This window comes from Dreissena polymorpha, chromosome 10 (assembly GCF_020536995.1).
Source record: "Dreissena polymorpha isolate Duluth1 chromosome 10, UMN_Dpol_1.0, whole genome shotgun sequence".
Taxonomy (NCBI): Eukaryota; Metazoa; Mollusca; class Bivalvia; order Myida; family Dreissenidae; genus Dreissena; species Dreissena polymorpha.
In genome coordinates, this window is record NC_068364.1 from 9,191,413 (window position 1) to 9,209,552 (window position 18,140).

The 18,140-nt window shown below is 44.3% G+C and overlaps 1 protein-coding gene across 3 annotated transcripts in view; it reads left to right on the forward strand.

The window, feature by feature from the left end:
- Positions 1–18,140, forward strand: part of LOC127847476 (TATA-binding protein-associated factor 172-like) — a 98,044-nt gene that overhangs the window by 48,494 nt on the left and 31,410 nt on the right. For all 3 annotated transcript variants that reach the window (XM_052379393.1, XM_052379392.1, XM_052379391.1), the window contains 5 exons: positions 2,328–2,465; positions 3,909–4,060; positions 13,315–13,392; positions 14,404–14,467; positions 15,972–16,179. In XM_052379393.1, the coding sequence (XP_052235353.1) occupies positions 2,328–2,465; positions 3,909–4,060; positions 13,315–13,392; positions 14,404–14,467; positions 15,972–16,179 (640 nt within the window). The remainder of the gene's footprint in view (positions 1–2,327; positions 2,466–3,908; positions 4,061–13,314; positions 13,393–14,403; positions 14,468–15,971; positions 16,180–18,140) is intronic.

Here is an 18,140-nt window from a genome sequence, read left to right on the forward strand (position 1 = left end):
TATCGATAACATTATACATACCGCTTTTATTACGTGCACGTTAATCCGATAATCCAATAAAATTACAACATCACTTACAAGAATAATAATCTTCAACATTTATGGCGGTAAATATGTTTACGAATTTTGTAAACACCGCAATATGCATGCGCCATTTTTCAGAAGTTTAAAGAGAACAGTGCATTATGGGGCAGAGCTTTCATTGGAAAAAGCGCATCTAAATTTAGATTGAATGCAATACGATACATGTACAAATTGCATCATACGACGTCATGCAAAAAACGTGATTTTCGGGCTTTCTGATACTGGGAAAAAGTAAATCTCTGTTAACAATTACAGTGCGTTAGCATGTCAAAAAATCGTCCGGATTATTTAATAAATTTCTCGTACACGAAATGAATTAAATGACTAAATATTAGAATGATAATGAAATGACAGAAAAAACTTGTTTTATACTGTGCGCAGTATATTTTACAGCCGCTCCTTTTTTGTAGAGTCAAACTGCAATCATATCAATGTAAGAATGTTTTTATCGTTTTGAATAACTTCAATTTTATAATTATCCCGCTTGCACGTTCCTTATCGAAACTAGCGCAACGTACCGCGTATAGGGAATACATGTAATAAACACCGACTGGCCAGTTTTCACACCTTTATTGACATTACACAACAGATTAACACCTATTAGCTGTCGAGGGTCTTTTAACCTATAATCGATTAAAATCAGTTACACGAACGGATAAAGCAATCAAGCTGTGATATCCGGCTTCTTTGAATTTTCTGAAAATACATTAAGTTGCATAACATGGATATGAATCAGAAATGGAAGGTTGGAGAACAAACGGGATCCAAGGACCCCCCGCGTTATATTGGACACAGCGTTATAACGGACCGCACTATATTGGAGTTACAGTGTACGTCGTTACCCCACCGAGTCGTTTGCATACAGTGTAAAACAAATGCTCATTGCATTAACAAAGCATAATAACAGCATTAACTTACGCGTGTACATTGAATAATAGAGAATAATATCTTTTAGATTGATTTAATTTCATATTGTTAAATTAAACAATGACTTTATCAACGCTGGTATAATTATTTACTCATGCGTCTCATTCATTCAGTAAATAAAGCTTGTTACGTTCCGTTGACGTCTCGTCCGTAAAAGTCTAAAATGCGGATTCGGTGTCATAAACCGATAGTACGGTGTAATTGTACCGTTCTAATTCAAAGAAATAGCGGTCATTTAATTTAGCGATAATTACTTTCAACAAGTCATAAACTCTGACATATTTTCTTTTAAGAATACCCCAACAATTATTCCCGGAAAAGATACCTTCTCAACACCTTATAATTTGTTTACTCGCAGCGGGCCGCTTTTATAATATCATAGACAATTACCGCTTTCAGACGCTTTAAACGCAAAATAGACGGACAAATAATGTGCCGTGTTTTTAATTTTCGCAACTCGAGACAACTGACGCGTGACCCTTGATTTCAGGTCAAACATGAATTTCGGAGTGGAATACAGGCCGTTATGGTCAGGTGGCCGTTAAATTCAAGTTTGAGTTTGCAAATGGTCCCGATGGGTGCCAGGGGGGGGGGCAGTTTTCCTTATGTGACTATATAGAGAGAAACCTTGTGATTGAACACTATGGAAGTCACATATTTTGCCTAATCATCGTGAAACTTAGTCAATACATTGGTTTTATTGATTTCTTGGATAATTTGGAAAATGGCTCAGATCGGTGAAACACACTTTTTAGCTCACCTGATTGCTCAGGTGAGGTTTTAGGATTGGTCTTTGTCCGCTGTGTGTCCGTCCACATTTGGTTTGTAAACACTCTAGCATTCACATTTCTCAAGCTTTCTTTATCAAAATTGCTGAAAGATCTCAGTCAAGTTTGATGATAGGTCACCATTTCAAATCTAACAAAAACAAAAACACTCCCTACGCCAGAGTTTTGGTTCAATAATGATGAAACTTGACCAGGATGTTTGTCTGGTCAATATCTAGGTCAAGTTTGACATTAGGTAAAGATTGAATGAACCAACTCCTCTCAGGTGAGCGAACTAGGGCCATCTTGGCCCTCTTGTTAAAAATTATAAATAGTCTAATGGCAGGGGTGACATTTGATTAGTCAGGGGTGTAAAATTCCATTCAGCTGATGTTAGTAAAATGTGCAGAGTGCATGTTCCATGTCTAAATAATGGCTTATTCCATAAAGCGAGGCTGAAAAAGTAAACTTCACATGTCCTTTGTCTTGGTACCTTAATTGGAACACTTGTCATAATATTTTGTTATATTTGGTGTTGTTTCTTTACAGGATGGAGTGAATTGGCTTGGATTTCTCAACAAGTACAAGCTCCATGGCATTCTTTGTGATGATATGGGGCTGGGTAAAACCCTGCAGTCGATATGCATAGTGGCTACAGACCACTATAGGAGGGCCCAAAAGTATAAGGTAGGGTGTTGTTAAGGGTAACCCTGCAGTCAATATGCATAGTGGTTACAGACCACTATAGGATGGCCCAAAAGTATAAGGTAGGGTGTAGTTCAGGGTATTAACCTGCAGTTGCACAGTGGTTATGTATCACTATATAAGGCCAAAGAAATTTAAGGAAGGGTATAATTCTTGGTATAACCCTGCAGTCAATTTTCATAGTGGCTATGGAAGACTATAGTAGGGCGAAAAAGTACAGTGGAAACCTGTTGGCTTGAACTCTCTGGGCTCGAGTTTCCAGTTGGCTGGAACTCCCCTCAAATTACCAATTTTTATTGCTATACATAAAAATTTTTGTTGGATGGCTCGAGAGGGTGGAATTATCGAATGTCTCGAACTGTTTTCACAGCCCAGGTCACACATTTCACACGTTATTTTGGCTTGAACTCATTTCGGTTCGCATAGAGCTGTTAATCGATTAGGAGCACTTGATTAAAGACACGCCATAATTGCAAACGTCTCAATCGTTAATTGATTTGAGTTAAAGATGATATTCATGTTTTGTAGATGCATCACAACATGAACAATGTCATCTTGATGGAATAGAAAACTTTGTATCTATACAACAACCCATGAACAAAAACACATACTGAAATCCTGTCATTCTTTAAATAAAGCGAATAAATACATACATGTAAACTAGTGCTGATAAATATTTCAACGATGTGTATGTAGTGCTTATGCTTGTTTTGTTTCTTAGTGCTGTTTCTTACATATACCTGTAAATGTGCTACATGTATGTAAAAGCGTGCTGATGAAATAAACATTTATTATATGATTTTTGTTTTAAATTGATTGTGTGTGTAACTTTTTAAAAATATTGATTAATAAAAATATTAAGTATTAACTTCGTTCTTATTAATTCAAAAGCAGAAATTAGTACGGCGTTTAAGCAGTATGAATAATTTTCAACTGGAGATGTAAACCTATTGCAGATTTGTTAGTAAACATAAGTATAATAGAAATTGGTTGGCTCGAATTCTGGATGGCTTGAACTTATGTTGTTGGTCCCTGCAAGTTCGAGCTATCGTGTTTTGACTGTATAAGATAGGGTTTAGTCAAAGTTTATTGGCAAAATGGCTACAAACCATTATTTTGGAGCCCAAAGTATATGGTAGGGTTTTTTAATGCACAGTCAGCCTGGGAAATTGGTAATTGGTGAAGCTATTTGATCACATATGAGGTTAAATTGAATGTGTTATGCTGATTAGCACGTAATTCAAATATGATGTATAAGTAATTCTCAATTGTCTTGTATCTGTTTTAGATTGATAAATTTTCAAGTTTATAAAAAAAAATAATTCTCCATCCCATTTACTAAGAACTATTGGGGGTTTACTTTATTTATTTGCTTGCAAAATATGATGAAACAAAATTCTAACATTTATTTGTGTTGCCATTCAGGAAAAGCAGAGCCCTGACAGTTGCCCCCTTCCATCCATTGTGGTGTGTCCCCCAACTCTGATTGGACACTGGGTATATGAGGTTCAGAAGTTCATAGACCGCGAGTACCTAGACCCCCTCATGTATGCTGGAACACCTTCAGAGAGGCAGAGGTCAGTACATAGACAGCGAGTACCTAGACCTCCTCATGTATGCTGGAACACCCTCAGAGAGGCAGAGGTTAGTACATAGACAGCGAGTACCTAGACCCCCTCATGTATGCTGGAACACCCTCAGAGAGACAGAGGTGAGTACATAGCAAGTACCTAGACCCCCTTATGTATGCTGGAACACCCTCAGAGAGGCAGAGGTTAGTACATAGACAGCAAGTACCTAGACCCCCTCATGTATGCTGGAACACCTTCAGAGAGGCAGAGGTTAGTACATAGACAGCGAGTACCTAGACCCCCTCATGTATGCTGGAACACCCTCAGAGAGACAGAGGTTAGTACATAGACAGCGAGTACGTAGACCTCCTCATGTATGCTGGAACACCCTCAGAGAGGCAGAGGTTAGTACATAGACAGCGAGTACCTAGACCTCCTCATGTATGCTGGAACACCCTCAGAGAGGCAGAGGTTAGTACATAGACAGCGAGTACCTAGACCTCCTCATGTATGCTGGAACACCCTCAGAGAGGCAGAGGTTAGTTCATAGACAGCGAGTACGTAGACCTCCTCATGTATGCTGGAACACCCTCAGAGAGGCAGAGGTTAGTACATAGACAGCGAGTACCTAGACCTCCTCATGTATGCTGGAACACCCTCAGAGAGGCAGAGGTTAGTACATAGACAGCGAGTACCTAGACCCCCTCATGTATGCTGGAACACCTTCAGAGAGGCAGAGGTGAGTACATAGACAGCGAGTACCTAGACCCCCTCATGTATGCTGGAACACCTTCAGAGAGGCAGAGGTGAGTTCATAGACTTCGAGTACCTAGACCACCTCATGTATGCTGGAAAACACTCAGAGAGACAGAGGTTAGTACATAGACAGCGAGTACCTAGACCCCCTCATGTATGCTGGAACACCCTCAGAGAGACAGAGGTTAGTACATATGCAGCGAGTACCTAGACCCCCTCATGTATGCTGGAACACCCTCAGAGAGGCAGAGGTCAGTACATAGGCAGCGAGTACCTAGACCCCCTCATGTATGCTGGAACACCCTCAGAGAGGCAGAGGTGAGTACATAGACAGCGAGTACTTAGACCTCCTCATGTATGCTGGAACACCCTCAGAGAGACAGAGGTTAGTACATAGACAGCGAGTACTTAGACCTTCTCATGTATGCTGGAACACCCTCAGAGAGGCAGAGGTCAGTACATAGGCAGCGAGTACCTAGACCCCCTCATGTATGCTGGAACACCCTCAGAGAGGCAGAGGACAGTACATAGACAGCGAGTACCTAGACCCCCTCATGTATGCTGGAACACCCTCAGAGAGGCAGAGGTGAGTACATAGACCGTGAGTACCTAGACCCCCTCATGTATACTGGAACACCTTCAGAGAGGCAGAGGTGAGTACAAATACCGCGAGTACCTAGACCCCCTCATGTATGCTGGAACACCTTCAGAGAGGCAGAGGTGAGTACAAATACCGCGAGTACCTAGACCCCCTCATGTATGCTGGAACACCTTCAGAGAGGCAGAGGTCAGTACATAGGCAGCGAGTACCTCGACCCCCTCATGTATGCTGGAACACCCTCACAGAGGCAGAGGTGAGTACATAGACCGCGAGTACCTAGACCCCCTCATGTATACTGGAACACCTTCAGAGAGGCAGAGGTGAGTACATAGACTGCGAGTACCTAGGCCCCCTCATGTATGCTGGAACACCCTCAGAGAGACAGAGGTTTGTACATAGACAGCGAGTACCTAGACCCCCTCATGTATGCTGGAACACCCTCAGAGAGACAGAGGTGAGTACATAGACAGCGAGTACCTAGACCCCCTCATGTATGCTGGAACACCTTCAGAGAGGCAGAGGTGAGTACATAGACAGCGAGTACCTAGACCCCCTCATGTATGCTGGAACATCCTCAGAGAGGCAGAGGTTAGTACATAGACAGCGAGTACCTAGACCCCCTCATGTATGCTGGAACACCTTCAGAGAGGCAGAGGTCAGGACATAGACAGAGAGTACCTAGACCTCCTCATGTATGCTGGAACATCCTCAGAGAGACAGAGGTGAGTACATAGGCTGCGAGTACGTAGACCCCCTCATGTATGCTGGAACACCCTCAGAGAGACAGAGGTTAGTACATAGACAGCGAGTACCTAGACCCCCTCATGTATGCTGGAACACCCTCAGAGAGACAGAGGTTAGTACATAGACAGCGAGTACCTAGACCCCCTCATGTATGCTGGAACACCTTCAGAGTGGCAGAGTTGAGTACATAGACAGCGAGTACCTAGACCCCCTCATGTATGCTGGAACACCTTCAGAGAGGCAGAGGTGAGTACAAATACCGCGAGTACCTAGACCCCCTCATGTATGCTGGAACACCTTCAGAGAGGCAGAGGTCAGTACATAGGCAGCAAGTACCTAGACCCCCTCATGTATGCTGGAACACCCTCACAGAGGCAGAGGTGAGTACATAGACCGCGAGTACCTAGACCCCCTCATGTATACTGGAACACCTTCAGAGAGGCAGAGGTGAGTACATAGACTGCGAGTACCTAGGCCCCCTCATGTATGCTGGAACACCCTCAGAGAGACAGAGGTTTGTACATAGACAGCGAGTACCTAGACCCCCTCATGTATGCTGGAACACCCTCAGAGAGACAGAGGTGAGTACATAGACAGCGAGTACCTAGACCCCCTCATGTATGCTGGAACACCTTCAGAGAGGCAGAGGTCAGTACATAGACAGCGAGTACCTAGACCCCCTCATGTATGCTGGAACATCCTCAGAGAGGCAGAGGTTAGTACATAGACAGCGAGTACCTAGACCCCCTCATGTATGCTGGAACACCTTCAGAGAGGCAGAGGTCAGGACATAGACAGAGAGTACCTAGACCTCCTCATGTATGCTGGAACATCCTCAGAGAGACAGAGGTGAGTACATAGGCTGCGAGTACGTAGACCCCCTCATGTATGCTGGAACACCCTCAGAGAGACAGAGGTTAGTACATAGACAGCGAGTACCTAGACCCCCTCATGTATGCTGGAACACCCTCAGAGAGACAGAGGTTAGTACATAGACAGCGAGTACCTAGACCCCCTCATGTATGCTGGAACACCTTCAGAGAGGCAGAGGTGAGTACATAGACAGCGAGAACCTAGACCCCCTCATGTATGCTGGAACACCTTCAGAGAGGCAGAGGTGAGTTCATAGACTTCGAGTACCAAGACCACCTCATGTATGCTGGAACACACTCAGAGAGACAGAGGTTAGTACATAGACAGCGAGTACCTAGACCCCCTCATGTATGCTGGAACACCCTCAGAGAGACAGAGGTTAGTACATAGACAGCGAGTACCTAGACCTCCTCATGTATGCTGGAACACCCTCAGAGAGGCAGAGGTCAGTACATAGACAGCGAGTACCTTGACCCCCTCATGTATGCTGGAACACACTCAGAGAGGCAGAGGTCAGTACATAGGCAGCGAGTACCTAGACCCCCTCATGTATGCTGGAACACCCTCAGAGAGGCAGAGGTCAGTACATAGGCAGCCAGTACCTAGACCCCCTCATGTATGCTGGAACACCCTCAGAGAGTTAGGGGTGAGTACATAGGCAGCGAGTACCTAGACCCCCTCATGTATGCTGGAACACCCTCAGACAGGCAGAGGTAAGTACATAGGCAGCGAGTACCTACACCCCCTCATGTATGCTGGAACACCTTTAGAGAGGCAGAGGTCAGTACATAGACAGCGAGTACGTAGACCTCCTCATGTATGCTGGAACACCCTCACAGAGGCAGAGGTGAGTATATAGACAGCGAGTACCTAGACCTCCTCATGTATGCTGGAACACCTTCAGAGAGGCAGAGGTCAGTACATAGGCAGCGAGTATCTAGACCCCCTCAAGTATGCTGGAACACCTTCAGAGAGGCAGAGGTCAGTACATAGGCAGCGAGTACCTAGACCTCCTCATGTATGCTGGAACACCCTCACAGAGGCAGAGGTGAGTACATAGACCGCGAGTACCTAGACCCCCTCATGTATACTGGAACACCTTCAGAGAGGCAGAGGTGAGTACATAGACCGCCAGTACCTAGACCCCCTAATGTATACTGGAACACCTTCAGAGAGGCAGAGGTGAGTACATAGACTGCGAGTACCTAGACCCCCTCATGTATGCTGGAACACCCTCAGAGAGGCAGAGGTGAGTATATAGACCGCTAGTACCTAGACCCCCTCATGTATGCTGGAACACCCTCAGAGAGGCAGAGCAATGTACATAGAGCGCGAGTACCTAGACCCCCTCATGTATGCTGGAACACCCTCAGAGAGGCAGAGATGAGTACATAGACCGCGAGTACCTAGACCCCCTCATGTATGCTGGAACACCCTCAGAGAGGCAGAGGTGAGTACATAGACAGCTAGTACATAGACCACCTCATGTATACTGGAACACACTCAGAGAGGCAGAGGTGAATACATAGGCTGCGAGTACGTAGACCACCTCATGTATACTGGAACACCTTCAGAGAGGCAGAGGTGAGTACATAGGCTGCGAGTACCTAGACCCCCTCATGTATGCTGGAACACCCTCATAGAGACAGAGGTGAGTACATAGACAGCGAGTACCTAGACCCCCTCATGTATGCTGGAACACCCTCAGACAGACAGAGGTTAGTACATAGACAGCGAGTACCTAGACCCCCTCATGTATGCTGGAACACCCTCAGAGAGGCAGAGGTGAGTATATAGACCGCTAGTACCTAGACCCCCTCATGTATGCTGGAACACCCTCAGAGAGGCAGAGGTTAGTACATAGACCGCGAGTACCTAGACCCCCTCATGTATGCTGGAACACCCTCAGAGAGACAGAGGTCAGTACATCGGCAGCGAGTACCTAGACCCCCTAATGTATACTAGAACACCCTCACAGAGGCAGAGGTAAGTACATAGACTGCGAGTACCTAGACCCCCTCATGTATACTGGAACACCTTCAGAGAGGCAGAGGTGAGTACATAGACTGCGAGTACCTAGACCCCTTCATGTATGCTGGAACACCCTCAGAGAGGCTTAGGTGAGTACATAGACCGCGAGTACCTAGACCCCCTCATGTATGCTGGAACACCCTCAGAGAGGCAGAGGTGAGTATATAGACCGCTAGTACCTAGACCCCCTCATGTTTGCTGGAACACCCTCAGAGAGGCAGAGGTGAGTACATAGACCTTGAGTACCTAGACCCCCTCATGTATGCTGGAACACCTTCAGAGAGGCAGAGGTGAGTACATATGCTGCGCGTACGTAGACCACCTCATGTATACTGGAACACCCTTAGAGAGGCAGAGGTAAGTACATAGACAGCAAGTACCTAGACCCCCTAATGTATGCTGACAAACCCTCAGAGAGGAAAAGGTGAGTACATAGACAGCGAGTACGTAGACCCCCTCATGTATACTGGAACACCCTCAGAGAGGCAGAGGTGAGAACATAGGCTGCGAGTACGTAGACCACCTCATGTATACTGGAACACCCTTAGAGAGGCAGAGTTGAGTACATAGGCTGCGAGTACCTAGACCTCCTCATGTATGCTGGAACACCCTCAGAGAGGCAGAGGTGAGTACATAGGCTGCGAGTACGTAGACCCCCTCATGTATACTGGAACACCTTCAGAGAGGCAGAGGTGAGTACATAGGCTGCGAGTACCTAGACCACCTCATGTATACTGGAACACCCTTATGGAGGCAGAGGTAAGTACATAGACAGCAAGTACCTAGACCCCCTCATGTATGCTGGAACACCCTCAGAGAGGCAAAGGTGTGTACATAGACAGCGAGTACCTAGACCCCCTCATGTATACTGGAACACCCTCAGAGAGGCAGAGGTGAGTACATAGGCTGCGAGTACGTAGACCACCTCATGTATACTGGAACACCCTTAGAGAGGCAGAGGTGAGTACATAGACAGCGAGTACCTAGACCCCCTCATGTATGCCGGAACACCCTCAGAGAGACAGAGGTCAGTACATAGGCAGCGAGTACCTAGACCACCTCATGTATGCTGGAACACCCTCACAGAGGCAGAGGTGAGTACATAGACCGCGAGTACCTAGACCCCCTCATGTATACTGGAACACCTTCAGAGAGGCAGAGGTCAGTACATAGGCTGCAAGTACCTAGACCCCCTCATGTATGCTGGAACACCCTCAGAGAGGCAGAGGTGAGTACATAGGCTGCGAGTACGTAGACCACCTCATGTTTACTGGAACACCTTCAGAGAGGCAGAGGTGAGTACATAGGCTGCGAGTACGTAGACCCCCTCATGTATACTGGAACACCCTCAGAGAGGCAGAGGTGAGTACATAGGCTGCGAGTATGTAGACCCCCTCATGTATACTGGAACACCCTCAGAGAGTCAGAGGTGAGTACATAGGCTCCGAGTACGTAGACCACCTCATGTATACTGGAACACCCTTAGAGAGGCAGAGGTGAGTACATAGGCTGCGAGTACCTAGACCCCCTCATGTATGCTGGTACACCCTCACAGAGGCCGAGTTGAGTACATAGACAGCAAGTACCTAGACCCCCTCATGTATGCCGGAACACCCTTAGAGAGACAGAGGTCAGTACATAGGCAGCGAGTACCTAGACCACCTCATGTATGCTGGAACACCCTCACTGAGGCAGAGGTGAGTACATAGACCGGGAGTACCTAGACCCCCTCATGTATACTGGAACACCTTCAGAGAGGCAGAGGTCAGTACATAGGCTGCAAGTACCTAGACCCCCTCATGTATGCTGGAACACCCTCAGAGAGGCAGAGGTGAGTACATAGGCTGCGAGTACGTAGACCACCTCATGTTTACTGGAACACCTTCAGAGAGGCAGAGGTGAGTACATAGGCTGCGAGTACGTAGACCCCCTCATGTATACTGGAACACCCTCAGAGAGGCAGAGGTGAGTACATAGGCTGCGAGTATGTAGACCCCCTCATGTATACTGGAACACCCTCAGAGAGTCAGAGGTGAGTACATAGGCTCCGAGTACGTAGACCACCTCATGTATACTGGAACACCCTTAGAGAGGCAGAGGTGAGTACATAGGCTGCGAGTACCTAGACCCCCTCATGTATGCTGGTACACCCTCACAGAGGCCGAGTTGAGTACATAGACAGCAAGTACCTAGACCCCCTCATGTATGCTGGAACACCCTCACAGAGGCAGAGTTGAGTACATAGACAGCAAGTACCTAGACCCCCTCATGTATGCTGGAACACCCTCACAGAGGCAGAGTTGAGTACATAGACAGCAAGTACCTAGACCCCCTCAGAGATGCAGAGGTGAGTACATAGACTGTGAGTACCTAGACCCCCTCATGTATGCTGGAACACCCTCAGAGAGGCAGAAATGAGTACATAGACAGCAAGTACCTAGACCACCTCATGTATGCTGGAACACCCTCAGAGAGGTAGGGGTGAGTACATAGACCGCAAGTACCTAGACCCCCTCATGTATGCTGGAACACCCTCAGAGAGACAGAGGTGAGTACATAGACAGCGAGTACCTAGACCTCCTCATGTATGCTGGAACACCTTCAGAGAGGCAGAGGTTAGTACATAGACAGCGAGTACCTAGACCTCCTCATGTATGCTGGAACACCTTCAGAGAGGCAGTGGTTAGTACAAAGACAGCGAGTACCTAGACCTCCTCATGTATGCTGGAACACCTTCAGTGAGGCAGAGGTTAGTACATAGACAGCGAGTACCTAGACCCCCTCATGTATGCTGGAACACCCTCAGAGAGACAAAGGTTAGTACATAGACAGCGAGTACCTAGACCCCCTCATGTATGCTGGAACACCCTCAGAGAGACAGAGGTGAGAACATAGACAGCTAGTACCTAGACCCCCTCATGTATGCTGGAACACCTTCAGAGAGGCAGATGTCAGTACATAGACAGCGAGTACCTAGACCCCCTAATGTATGCTGGAACACCCTCAGAGAGGCAAAGGTGAGTACATAGACTGCCAGTACCTAGACCCCCTCATGTATACTGGAACACCTTCAGAGAGGCAGAGGTTATTACATAGACAGCGAGTACCTAGACCCCCTAATGTATGCTTGAACACCCTTAGAGAGGCAGAGGTTAGTACATAGACAGCGAGTACCTAGACCCCCTCATGTATGCTGGAACACCCTTAGAGAGGCAGAGGTTAGTACATAGACAGCGAGTACCTAGACCCCCTCATGTATGCTTGAACACCCTTAGAGAGACAGAGGTTAGTACATAGACAGCGAGTACCTAGACCCCTTCATGTATGCTGGAACACCCTCAGAGAGACAGAGGTTAGTACATAGACAGCGAGTTCCTAGACCCTCTCATGTATGCTGGAACACCCTCAGAGAGACAGAGGTTAGTACATAGACAGCGAGTTCCTAGACCCTCTCATGTATGCTGGAACACCCTCAGAGAGACAGAGGTTAGTACATAGACAGCGAGTACCTAGACCCCCTCCTGTATGCTGGAACACCCTCAGAGAGACAGAGGTTAGTACATAGACAGCGAGTACCTAGACCCCCGCATGTATGCTGGAACACCCTCAGAGAGACAGAGGTTAGTACATAGACAGCGAGTACCTAGACCTCCTCATTTATGCTGGAACACCCTCAGAGAGACAGAGGTTAGTACATAGACAGCGAGTACCTAGACCCCCTCATGTATGCTGGAACACCCTCAGAGAGACAGAGGTTAGTACATAGACAGCGAGTACCTAGACCCGCTCATGTATGCTGGAACACCCTCAGAGAGACAGAGGTTAGTACATAGACACCGAGTACCTAGACCCCCTCATGTATGCTGGAACACCCTCAGAGAGACAGAGGTGAGTACATAGGCAGCGAGTATAATTGCTATATCCTTGTTTTAAGTTTTTAATGTATATTGTTATGGTAAAATGATAACTGTTTTCCTTCCTCTTTAGACCTAACAAATATTGACAGTTTTATTGATTACACTTTGTATGACAATCTAAGGTGATAATTGATCTTTATAATTCTGAAAATTGCCTATTTTAGACCTAAGTGACTATTTTGATTCCGAGTGTACTTAAAAAATTCACAGATAGAATGGCTGGTATTGTGTCACACAAATTCGTGGTGTAAAACTGTTCAATTCAGTGTCAGTTAATTTTACATTTTAAGTTCTATTTGCAATATGCTTGTGGTGATATGAATGTAATGGTATTCCAGATTACAGAAGAAATCCAAGGAACACAATCTGATTGTGGCTTCTTACGATGTCGTTAGAAACGATATTGACTTTTTTGGGTAAGAATTAGAATTAATTATATTGGTATCAAGTTCAAAATTGAGTATGAATTTATCGCTCAGTATCTGATTCATCTTATTTTTCTTATTTTTCCAAAGCAGTTCATTGTTCATTTATTTGTATCGGTTCTCATGGTGTAATGGATATTATGTCATCCCGAGACTACGCTATAAATATCCTTGCCACTAGTGTAACTGATGGCAATCAGCGACCATTTAAGTCGCGTTCTGTGTAAACTGGGCTTAATGCAAGTGTGTAAAGTGTCGTCCCATATTAGCCTGTGCAGTCTGCACAGGCTAATCAGGGATGACACTTTCCGCTTAAACTTGATTTTCAGTAAGGAGGGACTTGAAACTAAAAATACCATAGAAGCGGAAAGTGTCGTCCCTGATTAGCCTTGGCGGACTGCACAGGCTTATCTGGGAAGACACTTTACGCACATGCATTATGCCCAGTTTTCTCAGAACCCGACTCATTTCTTCAGGTCATCCTCAAACAGTGTTTGTACAGCACTGAAGAACTATTGCTTGATGTGCACATGACTATTATATATATATAATAAGTATGTTTAACCCTTTGCATGCTGGGAAATTTGTCGTCTGCTAAAATGTTGTCTGCTTAATTTTTAAAATTAGCATTTTCTTCAATTTTTTTTTCAAAGAATACAATCAGAATAGCAAACAGCTTGGATCCTGATGAGACGCCACATTTTGTGGCGTCTCATCTGAATCCAAAATGTTTGCAAAGGCCTTCAAAATTCGGTTCCAGCACTGAAAGTGTTATACCAAGAACATAAGCAACTTGCTGTTTCAATCACTTTTCAGTTATTGTTGCCAGTTGTTGTATGTCTGATGCATTGCCAGGAGACATGCCAGCATATTACCAGCAGAAATTTAATATGGGTTATATAGAGAAATGACTGTGTGAGGTATAATATAAGTAAATACATCAGTAAATACACCAGTAACATTTGCCAAACTGGATTACAAAAGAATACTTTTTGTTTGCAGTTCCATCAACTGGAATTACTGCATTCTAGATGAAGGACATATAATCAAAAATGGAAAAACAAAGGTGAGATTTTTATACATATGGACAGTTTTTGTCCAGTACAAGTTCCTGATAATCATGTCTCTCATACATATGGACAGTTTTTGTCCAGTACAAGTTCCTGATAATCATGTCTCTCATAAAAGCCCCACTCTGTATATGCTTTCCTAGAAATATAATTACGTTGTTACAGAAGGACATTGTCCTTACCAAAATAATGAAAAAATACATATTGGTAACAGGGGTGTGATTTTTCCGCGGATTTCCGCGGATCGGGTTGTCCCGGATGTCACTTCTGAGATTTGCGTAAATTCGTTTAAAAAAATGTGGGGGAGAGGGGCTACCACCGATTCCCTTGAAATCTCTCCGCATTTTACACTGGTAGATTCTGCCTAAGCATTTTTAAAACGAGCCATATAATTGACTGTCATTTCTCAATCTTCCAATTAAAATCGTGTTCTTAAAATGCGCTCTGTGATTTGTTTGCAAATGGCGCCGTTGTGAAGAGAAAATTAAGATTATTGAAATAACAAATAGCAGTCGAATAAACGACTGACATCACCTAGTCTGATAGGAATAATGAAATGTGTTTGTCAAAAAAAAAGTACGTTTTAGATACAAGCAACACATATTTTGTTAAGAAATGTGCCCACTGAATTTGTGTCACGGAAATCAGTGTTTGCAAATTGGAGTGTAGTATACTCGCGAAGTAAAACAATTTAGAGAGTATCGTTCGAACATGGAAATAGACAAACATGATTTGATTTTTATATGTCTGTGGGTCTGTGTATAATCAGATTCATATGCATATTCTGCTTTATTATGTTTGTCACGCTGTTCAGTTAACTAAAATAGCTTTGAACTGAGTGAAGATGTAAAATGCAAGATATTGAAAGGTAAACAAGTTAAATATATTAATTTAACTCAGTTAATACATCATTAACACTAGAAGAACACTCAAGTGTGTTGGTTTATATTTAGTCTATTAACTGTCATTCAATACATTGAAAAACTGCTGCTATTGATCACAATAAATACTTACTTAACTGTTTACTTTGCATCCTCAGTATGATTAATGTGAAGTTTAACAGGTTTTTATAAAGAAATATTGTTATGAAGTTCAAAAAGTTGTTTATTTTAATGTCTGTTTTTATGTTTGTCATTGCGTTATGCGCGCCATTCGCGTAGTCAAAATCAGTCAACAAAATTTTCCTCCCCTCTGACTTTGCCTCAATCACACCTCTGTGGTAAAAAAATGATTGCTTGGGAATTATTGATCACAAAGTTCCTGGCAGACGAAGGCTGGTCATGTCCTTGAAGTTAAAACTATTGAGTTCAATGTGATCGTACTAATCAGAACTTCATACAAACTTTTGAAAAACTCAAAGTAATTAGTAAAAAAAGGATCCAACACCACCTCAGAGCAATTACAACCCAACATCTGTAAAGGGTATTAAATCTCTCAGAATAATTTACTCAAAGGCACATCTGTACATGTGAATTGTTAGACGTGTATTACCATTACCAGATCTCCAAGGCTGTGAAGCAGTTGAACTGCGCCCACCGTCTGATCCTGTCCGGTACCCCAATACAGAACAACGTCCTGGACCTCTGGTCCCTCTTTGACTTCCTGGTTCCAGGCTTCCTGGGCACAGAGAAGCAGTTCCAGGCACGCTACGGGAAACCAATCCTTGCCAGCAGAGAGGCTAAGAGCTCCTCTAAGGAGCAGGAAGCAGGTATGCATGATTGAACATGTCATTGGAGAAGAATGTGATTGAAAAAAGGTGTGTGTGATTGAAATGTTTGTATTTGTGTGATTGAAAGACTATTTGCAATTGAAATGGTGTTAAATTGAAGATTTGTGGGATAAAAGTGATGGAGTGAGCATTTTTAAGGATGAAAGGACTGACAAATAACTGAAGTAGTTTTTCATTCTTGAAGGTGGTTTTTATAGAATAAGTGTGATTAAACTAGTGTGTGTGTGTGCTTAAATGATTTTACCAAGAGTGTAGCTTTGTGTGAAATATTAGACCTTACACAGACAGGTTCTAACATTCATTTTACAGGTGTCCTGGCTTTGGAGACCTTCCATAGACTGGTTCTAACATTCATTTTAATGTCATAAATACTGACCTGTTATCTTATGCTTATACTTTCCAAGGGGAAATAACTCATCCCGAATTTTAACTGGGAATCCGCCACCTCAATACCGTAATACAGGCCAGGTTAAACACAGTGCAATGCAACCTAGCCAAAAATCGGTAACCAACCCTCAATATTCTTTCCAGATCAACCAGGTGTATACGTGTCTTTTACGGCTCTGAATTAAAATATTGTTTTTCGATTTATTTCACTTGGTTGATTGGGGTTTTGAATAGATAAATTGTGTTATTTATCTTTTTATTTCTCATTCGGATTAATTTGTGTGGTTTTAATGGATTTTGTTTCATTTGTAAAAGGTAAGCCATGCTTGTTTTTATCGAACAATGGTTTATTTCTACCATGCTGGGTGTTTTCAGACGTGAACGACCACGTGCAAAACATGCTCTTCTAATACATTGCTAGAACGTGCAAAGCATGTTTTTCTAATGTGTTACGAGATCGTGCAAAGCATGTTCTTCTATTGACAGATTGTTTATCATTTGCCATTGTGTGCAATAATGATTTTAACGTTCCGTATGACAATCTAATTGATCGTCATTTTATTTTTCATCTGTTTTGAATTAAACTTTTGTTTAATTTATGATCTACGGCAGTATTATTATAATTTTCATTATGGTCAAATAATGATTTTATGTGCCGTATGATAATCTGGTCTGTGACCAGTTTATGGTTGAATATGCTTTGCTCTTGTTTTTCATATATTCGACTACATCATGGTCGCAGAAACAAGAGTGGATAAATACCCGGTGACTTCGCAGATCATGGATGATAGTTGCAGTATCAGTCACCGGGTATCGGGCACGATCGCGACCGTACTATGCTAAGTCTCTTAGACAGTCGGTCAACATCAGACCATATGGCGACACCCGTCAGCCGGTCTTTGCCCGATGGCATTGGTCAAGGACATCGACCAATGCCGGACCATTTGGCATGCGCCATACGATCATTATCCGGTGACAACACTGGTCATGATATGACCGGTACGTCACCGGGGACGTTGATCACGGACCTTTGATCGACGTCTGACCGTCCGGTCCGGTCACCGTTCTGGTTCGGTCACCGGTCATGTCACCGGTCTGGTCCGGTCATTGATCACCGGTCCGGTCATGTCACCGGTCAGGTCATTGATCACCGGTCATGTCACCGGTCCGGTCATTGATCACCGGTCATGTCACCGGTCATGTCACCGGTCCAGTCATTGATCACCGGTCCGTTCCAGTCACCGGTCATGTCACCGGTCCGGTCATGTCACCGGTCCGGTCATTGATCACCGGTCCGGTCACCGGTCAACAGTCATCAGTTAGGCCTTCCATCGATAACACCAGTCACCGGTCAAGAAGAAGAACTCGGTCTTCTTCATTGAATTATTCTCCTATTCGTCATCAAATACATCGTCTTCATCAAGGAGTAGACATCGGACACGCTCTTCTTCGTCGAGCAGTTCTCATCGTCGCGGCTCTCGTAAGCAATCACGTCGTCACTCACGGAGACGGTATTCTAGAAGATCTCAGTCTCATTGCAGCCGATCCACATC